The sequence below is a fragment of the Pinus tabuliformis genome, chromosome 8 (assembly GCF_031772625.1).
Source record: "Pinus tabuliformis cultivar Carrire ecotype Pingquan chromosome 8, CPIR1, whole genome shotgun sequence".
In the NCBI taxonomy this organism is placed as follows: domain Eukaryota; kingdom Viridiplantae; phylum Streptophyta; class Pinopsida; order Pinales; family Pinaceae; genus Pinus; species Pinus tabuliformis.
In genome coordinates, this window is record NC_142294.1 from 2,053,967,813 (window position 1) to 2,053,982,741 (window position 14,929).

A 14,929-nucleotide genomic window follows, 5' to 3' on the forward strand; every position below is an offset into this window, starting at 1 on the left:
ACAAATCCTTTGCAACGTGAGAAGGAAGGGATTAATTTCTTCTCTCTTCTGCATTTGAAACTGTCTCAGCTGACTCTCAAGTAACATCTTCCGTCGAATGAAAGTTCCCTCGTATAATGTGGTCAAGGCCTCCCACATTTCCCTTGCTGTGTCCTTCTCAGCAATATGTGGGATCACATGATCCTTGACCTCATCCAAGATCATGCACTTTTCTTTTACTTGAGCCTCTTCGTACTTCTTGAGAGGATCAACATCAACCGAAACAACAACCGTCCTCAAGGCATAATCCTTGATGCGATTTTTAACCAAAACTCCCAGGATCCTGGCCTTCCAGATGACGAAGTTGGATGCTCTATCCAACCTGTCCTGATCCCTCAGTCCGTTAACGACCATCTCTGCTCAAATGAATGTCAAACTGGTTCTCTTCTCCCTCTTTCGCTGCTGCCCCAACAAAACTCGGATATGGATTTCTTTAGCGCTAGAAATCCTCTAAGGAACAAGCTCCCTCTGAATTTCGATTTCCTTCACGGAAATCCTTGTGCCAATCACTGTCGAACCACCCCTCTCTGATCTTTGTTTGCTGCTGCTGAGCATTGGATCTAGATTTCTTGGCAAGAAACCTTCTAAGGAACTGATTCCCTCTACTTTCCTTTTGCCCCACTAGTTACTGTTATGCACCAACAGAATCAACACCCCATCAACAACTCCAGATGAAATCCGCGCTGCACCTCTAGCCACGACAACCGAAAAACGAGACTCAATAGCCTTTGTGCTGGCCCAGAAACCTCTGCGCTGCTCTTTGCAGCAACAACGTCACCCAATCAGGTTGACACAGGGTCTGCGTGAACCTCCCTTGGTGACTGCATCACCCCTCCTCTGCTCTCTTGGGCTGAAACTGCACTGTCTCTCGGGACAATTGTCTTCATGCACAAATTTTCCTCTGTCCTTTCACTTGATGGCTTCAATTCTCCTTGATCTGCAATCGCTCTGATACCATGTGGAAATTTCTAAATCTAACAAGTTAGAAATCCTACTGCAGTAAACTGATTTGTATTACCTACTTGTGTTCTTCATTTTAACAAGTTATTTTCAGAAATATTCAGAAAATATTAATGCAAATACACTACAGCCTACACCAATATACAGATCAAGTACTAAAAAAATAAATGAGACAACCACACAAAGGACACACTTATTTTTGGACTAAACGTCCCTAGAAAAACCCAATGTGGGAAAACCGTGCAATAGATATGAGGGTTTTATTATTAAGCAGATTTCTGAATACAACTAGGGTGCCAAATCTGGCTCACCCAACAGAGAATAAACCTGGTAGAAGTACCTCTATTCGGAGATAGATATTTTGATGGATCCAGCAACTGGATGAACAAACCCCACAGGTGATTGCGCTGTCCCCAGTGTTGTGCAGCGATGGCTGCTCCCAGCGCTGCACTGGGATTGCGTCACCTCCTTTAGGAGTTGCGTCACCCTCCAAGTGAGCCTTCCCGGCTCAGAAATCGATTTGCTGAATTGATGCCCGATCTGCCTCGTAGAAACCCCAGCACTGTCTCTAAGTGACTGCGTCAGCACTCCAGCCTCTGCATCACCCTCCTGGAGTTGCGCTGTCTCTCTCTGGTGTTGCATTGCCTCTTTGTTATGTATTCTCAGCCTTGGACAAAAGTCCCGCTATTGAACTGCCCCTCTCTGCACTAGAAGCTCACTCCGAAATTCTCAGCAAATCACGCCTCAAAATTTCGATTTAGCTCAAGTGTTGCTCTTACTGTGTGTGTTCTCCAACTGACCCCAAGCCTTCCTTTATACCTTTCCTATTGAGAAATCGACGACTTTGATCTAATCTCTAGTCAATGGCTAAGATTAAATTATACTTGATCCTCGTCTCTTAGAAGCTTCTCACCCATATTTTTATTAATACCCATTAATATTTTAATTTTCCTTAAGTTTAGACTTAGGAACCCCATTAAAAATATTAATTATTTTAATAAAATACAATTCGGGTGGAATTTCACCAAACGATTTCTGGGTCTTGGAGATCTCATGTGTTCTAGCCCCTCCACAAAATTTCGGAGCTAGAGCACATCCGATGCTACCCAAAAATCAACAGGGGTTGCTCATCGGGCTCCAACTTGGACACTATCACATTGTCCTCCAGCAGACCATAAGTGCCCAATCGACGTTCACACTTGGTCCACTCTCATGCTGCCCTCCAACAGTGCACGAGTGACCAAGTCCATGTTGTAGCATCTGCACCTAGCTAGGGCATCCTCATGCCTAGGAGACCCCTACACACAGCTGCCAACAAACTTCTCCAACTCTGCCCTTTGCTTTGTAATAGAGGAGCTATTGCACAAATCTAGTCTCCAAACTTCACTGTGAAACTGCCCATTGGTTATGGCTTCTAACATGCCACATCAGCCCTACCTCCTTGGCTCCCATAGGCTGCAGCAACTCTGTCCACACTAGGACACCTACATCACTCCATAGCGGGATTTGCTCCTAGTTGGAGCCCAAGGCGACTCCAACAAATGGCTCCAAACAAACTGCAATGTAGATTGATCCAAAACTGATGCTAAACTAGGATCCAACACCCACAAACATTCACCAAAATACATACCTTTGTCAACTGTTTGAAGTTTGCTCACTCCAACAAATGGCTCCCAACAAACTGCAATATAAACTGATCCAAAACTGATCCTAAACTAGGATCCAACACCTACAAACATTCACCAAAATACATACCTCTGTCCACTGTTTGAAGTCTGCTCCACTGCTGCAACCTAGGGCATCATCACGGTCCCTTTTCTAGCCTTTACTTTTGCCCAGATTTGCACCTAAGAATTGCGACTGTCCTTCAATGAGAGGGTTTCCCTCCACGTTGGGACTTTTGGGTAGTTTCAAGCCCTTAACGCAGACTGCCCTCCCTTTATTACAACAACACCCTACAACACCTACAAACAGGCCTACGACAACCTCCTTTGAGGACTGTCCACCTCAAACAAGCCCTCAAACAACCCCCTCTTCTTGCGGCCCTCCAGCAAGGCTCTTCTGCCCTCTCTCCAACAACTCGATGCTCCTAAATTGGCTTCAAAACAACCCTTCAACCTTCGCTGGTCCTGTCCTCCTTGCTCTGGTCTAGAACAAAGGTATCTCCCTCTCCAACGAGCTCTTTGTGAGGTAAGTGTTGCACAAATGGATGAGGAAATATCCTCCACTCAACCTCCTATATATACACATAAGGAGGGCTTCTTCCAACGTCATTCTACGACTATCCAACTTATTAAGAGGCTTATTTGACTCAAGCCAACCTTGACACATATGGTGTAAACCCACTCGTGACCTTCAAAAATTCGTAACTTCATTTCTAGAGCACCGGCTTGAGTGATCTTTAAAGCGTTGGAATCAGCACGCCAAGCTCTATCACCTCAAATTTCCTCATGCTCAATTTCTTCATGGTTTTTGGCCCAAATCCCGATGGGTGCAAAACCCCATGCTTGGGTTCCAAGCCCACAAGCCTACTTGTGGCGCTTTGCCCTCCAAACCCCGAACACTAGGGCTTGGAGTACCTCCCAAGCTACACAAAAATCAACAACTCCTCCCATATGTGAAAGTCCATAAAGAGCACGAAATTTTCGCTGAGGTGATAGTGGGGCTATCGCTCCCTTGGTTCCCCTTGATGTAGTAGTCGTTGTTGAATTTCCACGATCTTTGGTCTAGGATAGAATCATAAAATCTCTAACACTACCAAACCAAGAATCTCAACTATACTACTTTGCACAACGAAATATAAACATCAGTAAATATCATATGCACATAATATAGACAACTTTTTACAATTTTCAGCCCAACTTCGTTATATTAAACAACATATAATACAATAGTCTAGGGCTCCCGTACCAGGGATAATGACCCTCATACATCCCCTAGTACAAGAATACAAACTGGGGCTTGGTGTCAGTCCATCGACAACCAATCTGCCCTCAACAAGATACTCTGACCATCTGGCTGATGAAGTCGACTCTCTCAATCCCCCTCGGTCGTACCCTGTACCTGCCCGACATTGTGGCTCCCGATATGTAGTTACTGCCTCTATCAATGCTCCAAGTCCATCTGGCCACTGAATCTCAACTATCCAATCTGATCTCTAGTCGTGCCTTTGTCCATCAAGGCCACAAAACATCGAGACTCTTGTCGATTTGTTCACAACTCCACTTGTGAACGACTCTTGATCTGTCCACTGCTGCTCCTCAACTACTTAGGGACTTGAACCCACTATGGTCTTCCTGCGCTGCACCGATGAAGACCAACATAGGGAAAAAAGGGCTGCCACCTATCACTGCAAGATGTCCATCTCTCACAATGAACACGGGTTAGGAGGACTACCGATCATCTGTTGTAGAATTCCTTCTCCACACATAAGTCTTAGGCTCCACAAACTGCTCCTGGTTGATCAGACCCTTGAGCTCAACAACTGCCTCTCTCGCAACTACCTTTGTCCATCAAGGTGTTGCTCACCGGGTTCCAACTTCGACACTATCACGCTGTCCTCCAACAAATCATAAGTGCCCAATCTCCACACTTGGTCCACTCTCACGCTGCCCTCCAACGGTTCACGAGTGACCAAGTCCACGTTGTAGCATCTACACCTAGTTAGGGCATCCCCACACCTAGGAGACCCTTACACACGACTGCCAACAGACTTCTCCACATCCGCCCTTTGCTCTGCAATAGAGGAGCTATTGCACAAATCTAGGCTCCATCAACATGTCCTCACCTAGGACATCCATCCACCATGAGATCTGCTCCTAGTTGGAGTTCCTTCATGCCCAAGGCAACTCCAACAAATGGCTCCCACGCGCTGCTTCAAATTTGATCCAAATCTGGTCAATATCCTTGACCCAACGCACCTCTAATGTTGCTCCAAATCTGGTTGTCACTTTGCTGTTCTCGACTGTTTTGGTTAGGGCATTTGGGCATACTGCTGCAGCCCTAAACCCCTCTCAACAGTCCTTGAACAACCTTCTGAAAACTGTAGACTAGGCAAGGAGAGATGCTCCTCCTCCACGCTGAAGGTAAGGGCTCAAGACAACCCTCAAATCTGCCCACGCTAGCTTTGTTGTAGTGGTATGGCCTACAGCCTACCACACATCACTACTGCTGCTCATGACACCCTCCAACAATGGTACAACCCATCCGTTAGCCTTCAAACAAGCCAACGTTCAGCCCTTAAGGCGTCGGTCTAGCACAACAAACATCACGACTTCCTACAACAACCTTTGAACCTTGTTCAACCCTTGAAACAGTTCTCCAACCCACATTGCCCTAGCCTCCCTTGCTGCGACCTCAAAACAAAGAACTCCCTTCGTCCACAAGATGTCCTCAAGGTATGCATTACACCAAATGGATGAAAAAATGCTTCTCCCTCACCTTCTATCTGTACTAAAGAGAGGGGCTCCTTCCAATGTCACTCTAGGGCTGTCCAACTTGTCAAGAGGTTTATTTAACCCAAGCCGACCTTGACACATATGGTGTAAACCCACTCATGACCTTCAAAAATTCATAACTCCTTAACGACAACTCGAAATCAGATGATTTTTGTTGCCTTAGAATCGTCTCGCCGAGAGCTAGCATCCTCATCCATCACATGTCGAAAATCCATCACGGTTTTGGCCCAAACATCTATGGGTGAAAACCCTAGGCTTGGGTTCTAAGCCCACAAGCCTACTTGTGGTGCTTTGACCTCCAACCCTCGAACACTAGGGCTTGGAGTACCTCCCAAGCTACACAAATCAACACTCCCTCTTAACGAGGGAGGTACTTCCAAGACTAGGAAGTAACCATCATCATCTTCGACAACACTAGCCCATATGGCATCCATTACTACAACATACCCTGTAGGATGAATTCGACAGTCTCGGTAGTGCCTCTGCCTCATCACATCCGAACCTAAAGATCCCGAACCTCCATAGGGTTGCTCCCTCTGAGGCTAGACTTCCTCTGAGCCTACACGATCTCCACTGGCTTAGTTCTGCAAGCATTCATCCTCTTGGATCAAATACCACACGTGCAAATCCCACCAATCTCTAGCCTGCCAACTTGTAGTCCATCACATGAAGCCATCTTGATCAACCTGATCTCGTCCATGCTAAAGAAACCCTTGAGCTGTCCCAACCATCCATGACAAGACATAGGAAGTCCACGATCTACAAACCGCCACACAACATACTGAAGTGCACCAGGTTCACCACCGATCCACCAGAACTCCCAGCCCATCTCATCATGTAGTCTATTGAGACCACATCTCCATGTCTTCAGCTAAACCCTCTACTCCATGATCCAAACACCCACAACTCCCTCTCAGTTGCTTCGCTGTGCACACTCTGATTCACTGTCCCTCAAAGTAGCTCATATACGCTCTGATACCATGTTGAGTTTCCACGATCTTGGGCCTAGGATAAAATCTTAAAATCTCTGACACTACCAAACCGAGAATCTCAACGATACTATGCACAACGGAATATAAACAACATAAATCACATATGCACAGAATATATACAACTTTTTACAATTTTCAACCCAATTTCGTTATATTAAACAACATATAATACAACAGTCTAGGGCTCTCGTAACAACGATAATGGCCCTCATACATCCACTAGTACAAGAATACAAACTGGGGCTTGGTGTTAGTCCATCGACAACCAATCTGCCCTCAAGAAGATACTCTGACCATCTGGTTGTTGAAGTCGACTCTCAGCTCCCCTCGGTCATACCCTGTACCTGCCGATCCTGCGACTCTCGATATGCAGTTCCTGTCTCTATCAATGCTCCAAGTCCATCTGGCCACTGAATCTCAGCTATCCAATCTGCTCTCTAGTCGGCCTTTGTCCATCAAGCCCACAAAACATCGAGACTCCTGTCGGGTTGTTCACAACTCCACTTGTGAACAACTCTCGATCTGCCTATTGTTGCTCCTTAGCTACTTAGGGACTTCAGCCCACTATGGTCTTCCTGTCCTGCACCGATGAAGACCAACATAGGGCACAAAGGACTGCTACCTATCACTGCAAGATGTCCATCTTTCACAATGAACACGAGCTAGGAAGACTACCCATCATTTGTTGTAGAATTCCTTCTCCACACACAAGTCTCGGGCTCCACAAATTGCCCCTGGTTGATCAGACCCTTGTGCTCAACAACTGCCTCTCTCGCAACTAATTCTGTCCATCAAGGTGTTGCTCACCGAGCTCCAACTTGGACACTATCACACTGTCCTCCAGCAAACCATAAGTGCCTATTCACGTCGACACTTGATCCTCTCATGCTGCCCTCCAACAGTTCACGAGTGACCAAGTCCACGCTGTAGCATCTGCACCTAGTTAGGGCATCCCCACACATAGGAGACCCTTACACGACTGCCAACAGACTTCTCCACATCCGCCCTTTGCTCTGCAATAGAGGAGCTATTGCACAAATCTAGGCTCCATCAACATGTCCTCACCTAGGACATCCATCCACCGTGAGATCTGCTCCTAGTTGGAGTTCCTTCATGCCCAAGGCAACTCCAACAAATGGCTCCCACAGGCTGCTCCGAATCTGATCCAAATCTGGTCAATGTCCTTGATCCAACGCACCTCTAACGCTGCTCCAAATCTGCTTGTCACTTTGTTGTTCTTGACTGTTCTGGTTAGGGCATTTGGTCATACTGCTGCAGCCCTAAACTCCTCTCAACAGTCCTTGAACAGCCCTCCAAAAACTGCGGACTAGGCAAGGAGAGATGCTCCTCCTCCATGCTGAAGGTAAGGGCTCAAGACAGCCCTGAAATCTGCCCATGCTAGCTTTTCTGTAGTGGTATGGCCTGCGACCTACCACACAGCACTATTGCTGCTCACGGCACCCTCCAACAATGGTACAGCCCATCCGTTAGCCTTCAAACAAGCCAGCGTTCAGCCCTTAAGGCATAGGCCTAGCACAACAAACATCACGGCTTCCTACAGCAACCTTTGGACCTTGTTCAGCCCTTGAAACAGTTCTCCAACCCACGCTGCCCTAGCCTCCCTTGCTGCAGCCTCAAAACAGAGAACTCCCTTCCTCCACAAGCTGTCCTCAAGGTATGTGTTACACCAAATGGATGAAAAAATGCTTCTCCCTCACCCTCTATTTAGACTAAAGAGAGGGGCTCCTTCCAACATCACTCTAGGGCTGTCCAACTTGTCAAGAGGCTTATTTAACCCAAGCCGACCTTGACACATATGGTGTAAACCCACTCATGTTACCTCACTCATGACCTTCAAATTTCATAACTCCTTAATGACAACTCGGAATTGGATGATTCTCATTTCGTTAGAATCGTCTCACCGAGAGCTATCAACCTCATGTATCACATGTCGAAAACTCATCACAGTTTTGGCCCAAACATCTATGGGTGCAAAACCCCAGGCTTGGGTTCTAAGCCCACAAGCCTACTTGTGGCGCTTTGACCTCCAACCCTCAAACACTAGGGCTTGGAATACCTCCCAAGCTACACAAATCAACAGTTGCTCTATAGGATCCCCTCCTAGGACCCCTGGTATTGAGCAGTAACAGGCAGATCACAGACACCTAGAATCACCTTTCATTTGATGGGAATTGAAATTAAGGCCATTATATTTGTGAATTTAATTTTGATACAAGTTTGTTGGAGGCAAATTTGAATAAACTGTTAAGTTGCAAGAAGCAGTGATTGGGCATAGCAAGAGCGATTTTGACTGCTGGTTTTTCTTAAGTTAGCCTAAATTCTTCTTAGCTACAAACATATGGGTGGGGCACATAAAATGACAACGTGTTTTTATCTGTTCCCATGTTTTTTTAAACTATTTTTTTATAGTGCGTTTCTCTTGAGATGTAATAACACATTTTTCATTTCCTCCAATTCGGGTTGTGTTCTTATCTGGCAGGGTATGGTATGAGGAATATGATGCAACGTCCAGATACTCTTATTTTGGAAGGCATTCCATCGCGGTGGTTTTCAGAGCCACGGGTGTCTTCAAAAGTTTCTATTCTGGTTACGCACAGCATTTTCTCGAAATTTGGCAAGATCAGGTCACCTAGCTCCACACCTTTTTGTTTCATCCATAGGCTCTCTCGTAAACATGGATCTTGTAATTGTTTTAGTTGGGATGTTAAATATTGGGCGTGAGTGAGAGAATAATAACACGGCATATGTGAAATATAAAATTTGCCTGTTGCCAACTGCTTGTATGTTTCTTTTTTAATGCAGCAGTAAGAAAAATGTTTCATTATCTGTAATGCATTCTGCTTTTGTGTTTTCTTTTAATTGCACAAGGAATGCCAATAGCAGTGTTTGAAATGAAAGGTGTTAGTAAATTCATAGTCATGAAATATACATCCATAGTTATAAAATATACTCCTTTACAATTGCTATCTATATAGTAACATTTTTGGCCCAGAACACTGATACCTTATTATTCAGATCTTTTGTAACTGCAACAACTAATTATAGGAGGCTTAGGTTCATGACTCGTAACTTCCAGGGCAAATTCATTATCTTGGTGGGCAGGACAACTTAACCTGCTGTTAGAAAAAGAGTCCATATGTATCCATTCAAAATTGCAACTAGCTAGATTCTAATCAACGTTACTAAACATAGCCAGCTGTAATAGCCACTATTAAACCAAGAATGCTGTGTCTGGACTCTGAAGTTACCGGACAACTACAGGAAGCAGGAAAAATGGATGTGGTCTCGACTGTGCTATTAGAAGAATTATTGTAATACTATGTACAATATCTTCTCTAAACAATAGTGTAATTTTAAGCTGCAGGAAAATGTGAGTTGGCTCTAACTAACATAGAAGTTGGGCAACAGGGGGCAAAGAATGACAGTTTGTTACAAGTCTGGTTACTGGCTGCACTTGTATACACCTGTACTTCTTATGTAGGGGCACAATTTCAAACAGGTATTTAAATTTTGTTAGCAATTGCCCTACCGTCCATTCATGTCTGAAAAATCCTCTAGAAGAGTCCATATTTTAGAACATCCATATACCACGAAGAAAGGCCTATTCATTCTGGTACACTATTCATTGTTTGTCTGGTAGAATGATATAACGATTAATACATACAAGTGAAACAGAGTTTGATAAATCCAAGATCTCTGCAGATTGAATCTTTTGCTTGTCAAATTGGACTCATAAACACTGCTGACAAAAAGTTGCCGCTAATTGGCTTTTCAGCAGGCGTAAGATGTGTAACATTTTTGAAGAACACACTATTGTTCATTTACAGAAAATGTGATGGTAGAACAGTGTTACGGGCTTTATGAACAAATGCATACTGTCCCATTAAATTTGCAGCCTGGTAATTTGCAGCAACATAGCCTGAATGCATGTTTCATTCTTATGCATCTTAGGAAGTTTCACAGATTAACAATATGCCACTTGAATGCACTGGACCAGTAATGATAACCAGTTGAAGCAGGAATAGCAAAATCTCTTAGGAAAACTATCTATTGGTACACTGTTCTTTGTCCCAAGGCATTTGTGTTTAAAATTATACATTATTGTTGAGGATTATCAAAGTCTTCCTTTTAAGATCTCTAGTAGAGATGCTTACGAAATTATGCTAGACTCGAAAATAACATTGCTAAAGCAGGTACTACAACTTTGATAAAAGCATTCCTGACTAATGGTTTTAAACAGTTTCAAGACTCTTACGAACTTTTGTATATTTTTGGGTGATCTCTTCTTTACAGAAAACCAGATAAATTAATGATCTACAATCCAGTTCCCAAGGTTCCATTATTGGCAATTTTTTGATTAGACGTGTTAGATGTGCACATGTGGATATAATTGACTGCTGTAGAGTTCTATTTCATCATTACTGCATTGGTGATATTCCTTTTGCTCATAGACTGTACACGAATTTGTGTAAGTCTAGTATGTCCACAATTTCGTTGTTTGTTGTAAAGACTGTCGTTTAGCAATTATGTGTATGTGTAACTGCTTCGAATAGAAAACCAGTTCTAGTTTTATTTTCTGCCTATTTTATTGCTATCCGGTTCCCTAGGTGATTTTGAAACGTCCAGATTCCCCCACAATATCATAATATTTTTTATTGCTTTGTGATTTAAATAGAGACCTTGATGTTGTTGGGAGCAATGATTTGGGCAAGGCTGTCCAAGACATTGGGAAGGACATCACATCTGCATTGCACTGCAAGGTTTGGGTTCAGTATGAGAGATACGACAGCTTTTACAATGCTGTCAAAGCATTTTGTGGTCGATCAATGCAAAAGGTGGGTGTGATGGGCAAAATTCTTGTATTGATATTCTCTTAATAATTTTTTTTCTCTCAGAAATCAATAATATTTTTTGTTCAACAACACAATTGTATTGGGTATTCATTGAAGCAGGAAGGTTCAAGACTGAAGGCAAACTATCGTATTGATTGGGATAAAGAGGGATATTTCACGGATGCAAATGTTAGGAAAAGATCTTATGAAAAAGAAAGACAACGAGAGATGGAGCGCAGACAACTTGCAGGCAGAACATTTAAGAGTGAAGTCCCGATGCCCATAGTCCAGTTTTCAAAGAACGACGGAGATAGGATAAATGGTGAAAATCATACATCAAGGTAACACTTTGATTTTGCTATCAAAGCAATCTGTATCTTGCTGGCAAAGCTGTATGTATCTTGTTTTTTTCAAGTCTGGCTACCCTGAAATTTGTTCCTGTGAGCTCTAGCTAAATTGCTTTTTGTGGCCTCCAGGAACAAAGGTTAATGTAGCAATTGCCTCTAAGAACTTGTCTTAATTTATTGATAAAAATATCGGAGGTCCAAAAGGCAAAATGGGGGAAGAAAAGAAAGATTGAAGATCAAATGGTGGGAAAAAATTCCTATGTAATCTATTTGTCTACAGTTTGTTAGATGGGGTTATTTTTAAAGCAGAAAGAAGAGATGCAAGAGAATGACTCTTCTGGAGAAGAAATGTAAAGACAGGGACTTGAGTAGGTGAATGAAAATGATGTGTTCTTATATCGACATAGAAATTGGTCTTTTTTTATTTAGATGCCAGAAATATTTCCGTTTGATATGTTTGCTTCAAAACATAGAAACAAATTGATCAAGTGGTGCAACTTCCGATACAAAGATCACAAGTTTTGAGCTTGAGATCTAACACATTATGACATGCACCGCACCATGGCTGAAGTTAATTGACCGAAGCTTTTTGAATGTCGAGTTCTCTTCTTTGAAACAATTGGATTCCCAATCACCTCATTTTGCATGAAAACATGTGTTGGCTGCCAGGTTAGTCCGTTGGACAAACACAAAAATAATTTTAATTCAACCTCGTATATATTACTTTAATTGTTCGAATCATTGAAAAACATCAATAATGTTATCTCTGAAATTGGAAGTTTATCAAATATAAAATATTTAAATTTCTGTGGACATTATAATAATTGATCCAGAGAAAAAGGAGCACTATTAGGGTTTTGCCATGGCCATTTTATTGCTGGTTTCTGTCATGATTCATTCTATAGTGTTGAATGCAGTTCCATTACCCAGGTTGCTTAATTTGGAAAAACAAAGACAATGCTAGTTAGAAATATACTTCAACGCACACACTAGTTCTACATGTTGGTGGTGATGATACAACTCTGTTAAGGCAGCCTATTTATGTTGGGAATGTGTTCGTCCACCAACATATAGGGCATATATATATATATATATATATATATATATATATAGACACACACTCAATTTGGGAAAAACAAGGTCAAATCTGATTAGAAATATGATTTAATGCACACACTAGTTCTACATGTTGGTTGTGATGATACAACTCAGTGGTTGGGTGGCCTATTTAGATTGCAAATGTGTTGACAGGGCACATACTACACATGAACATATATAATCTACTGGCATATACAATCTCTCCAATCTAATCCCAAGAATAGAGGTAGATATCTAGGAGATCTTATCCATGGATGTTAAGGAAATAGTTTTATGGTGTCGTCCCTCATTGGAGCGTTCTCCTACATTGTGTATTTTCCCTAAAATACATTGTATGTTATTTTGGCTATAATAATTTTATTAAATTAAAAAATAGTTTCGCTATAGTAATTTTATTTTAGGTGGTTGATGCAAAAGCGTTCTTTTACATTGTATATTAAAATAAATTGTATGTTTTTTTGAATATAATAATTTTATTATCTTAAAAAATGTTATATGGTCTGATGATAATTCACATCACTTCAGCTTAATTCCGTTTATAACTTGGCTTATACAGAAATTATCCACTATTTATCTTGGGGTAAATCAAACTGAATTAATTATAATTTGTATTGTGCCTAAATCTGTTGTGATGATTTCACAATGGCTATCTTAATTCAGTGACCAAAAAGTAATAATTTCAAGTGAATTTTTGCTGAGGCACATGTCTTCCAAACAGTGTTCAGTAGAACACAGTTGATTATTAATTGTTACAAGACACATTCCTTTACTATTAAAGATTAAGCTATTTAACAATGCCTAAATTCAGTGACAAAATATAAGCATGTTTTAATTGTTTTTATTAAGCATAAGGCACAGCTTTTATTATTATTGTTATTATTTATTTATTTTATTAAGCCTAAGGCACAGGTTTTCCAAACAGTTCTCAGTTGGTTATTAAATGTTGCAAAACACCCCTTGTTTACTGGCTCTTTGAGAAACAACCAAGTTTGCAAAACAGTCGTCAAGTGGCTCTTTTCTTTGATTATTAAAAATTAGGTAGAAAGGAATTCGTTAATTGGCTTACAATTTTTCAACTAAGCTTAAAAAAAACATACATTCAAGTGTCTTCCAATCTTTTCTAGTCCGTCATTTCAATATAATCTTTAATCTTTTCTAGTCCGTCATTTCAATATAATCTATATCATATGATTTAGAGGCATTTTATATAAAACAAATATGGTAGCCAGATTTTAATTTTGATTATTAAAAATGAGGTAGAAGAAATTGGTTAATTGACTTACTAGTGAAATTTTTAACTAAACTTAAAAAAGCATACCTGCAAGGTTTTTTCAATCAAATATTATTTCTTCCAAATTTCTTTTATTCCGTCCTTTCACTATAATCTATATTATATGATTTAGAGACCTTTTATATAATACGATCTAGAGACATTTTATATAAACAAATATGGTAGCGAAATTAAAAATCATCATTTGAAAGAGTGATTTTCATATATATATATATGTATACGGGGTAATTAGAGCAGTTGTGTATTTACATGATATGAGTTTGTTTTGTTTAATGTCATTGTAACCACTATGTGCGACACATTATCACTGATGTGAATGCGAGTTAATTGAGGAGATTGAAATAAGAACTTTGTAATATTTTAAATAACATGTTTTGCCCAGTGTGTTGTAACGGTAAGTATTTTAAATTGAAAAGCACATTAGGTGGGTTTTGATCTACTTATTATTGCACGGGTCATAAGACTATTTGATATAATCTCTCTGGGTGCAACTACACATAATCTTTTTGGGTGCAATTACATATTCAACTACTACCTCAAGGTGTCCCATGGCTCTAGGCTAGGCCCTCATGGGAATTGAACATTATTTGAAGGTGAAAATGACCCTGCTTTCCATGATTGGATCCAACCCTTTTGGTCTTAAAAATAATTTAATCAATAAACTCATCCACTGTTTAAAAATTCTATTGTCAAATGATTCAAATTATTTTAATGACAATGAAAATGAACCTTATAGTGATATCACACTTAAGTTTTGTTAAAGTTGCATTTTGTTTAAAGGAAATATAGTATTGACCAAAATAGGTTGATGGCAAAGTATGGATCCATTTAAAAGTTGTGAGCTTCTTGTATAAATAGCTAAGACACAAATTTAATAACAAGAGTTGCATGC

At 41.1% G+C, this 14,929-nt stretch overlaps 1 protein-coding gene across 2 annotated transcripts in view; it reads left to right on the forward strand.

Annotated features, from left to right (window-relative positions):
* ZCW7 overlaps window positions 1-12,300 on the forward strand; it is a 57,493-nt gene extending 45,193 nt beyond the window's left edge. Inside the window, exons 2-5 of one of the 2 annotated variants that reach the window (XM_089374969.1) lie at window positions 8,949-9,093; window positions 11,145-11,304; window positions 11,419-11,642; window positions 11,778-12,300. In XM_089374969.1, coding sequence (XP_089231095.1) covers window positions 8,949-9,093; window positions 11,145-11,304; window positions 11,419-11,642; window positions 11,778-11,790 — 542 coding nt within the window. In that variant the 3' untranslated portion in view covers window positions 11,791-12,300. The remainder of the gene's footprint in view (window positions 1-8,948; window positions 9,094-11,144; window positions 11,305-11,418; window positions 11,643-11,777) is intronic. The other variant, XM_089374970.1, reaches the window with a different exon arrangement.
* Window positions 12,301-14,929: the final 2,629 nt, after the last annotated feature.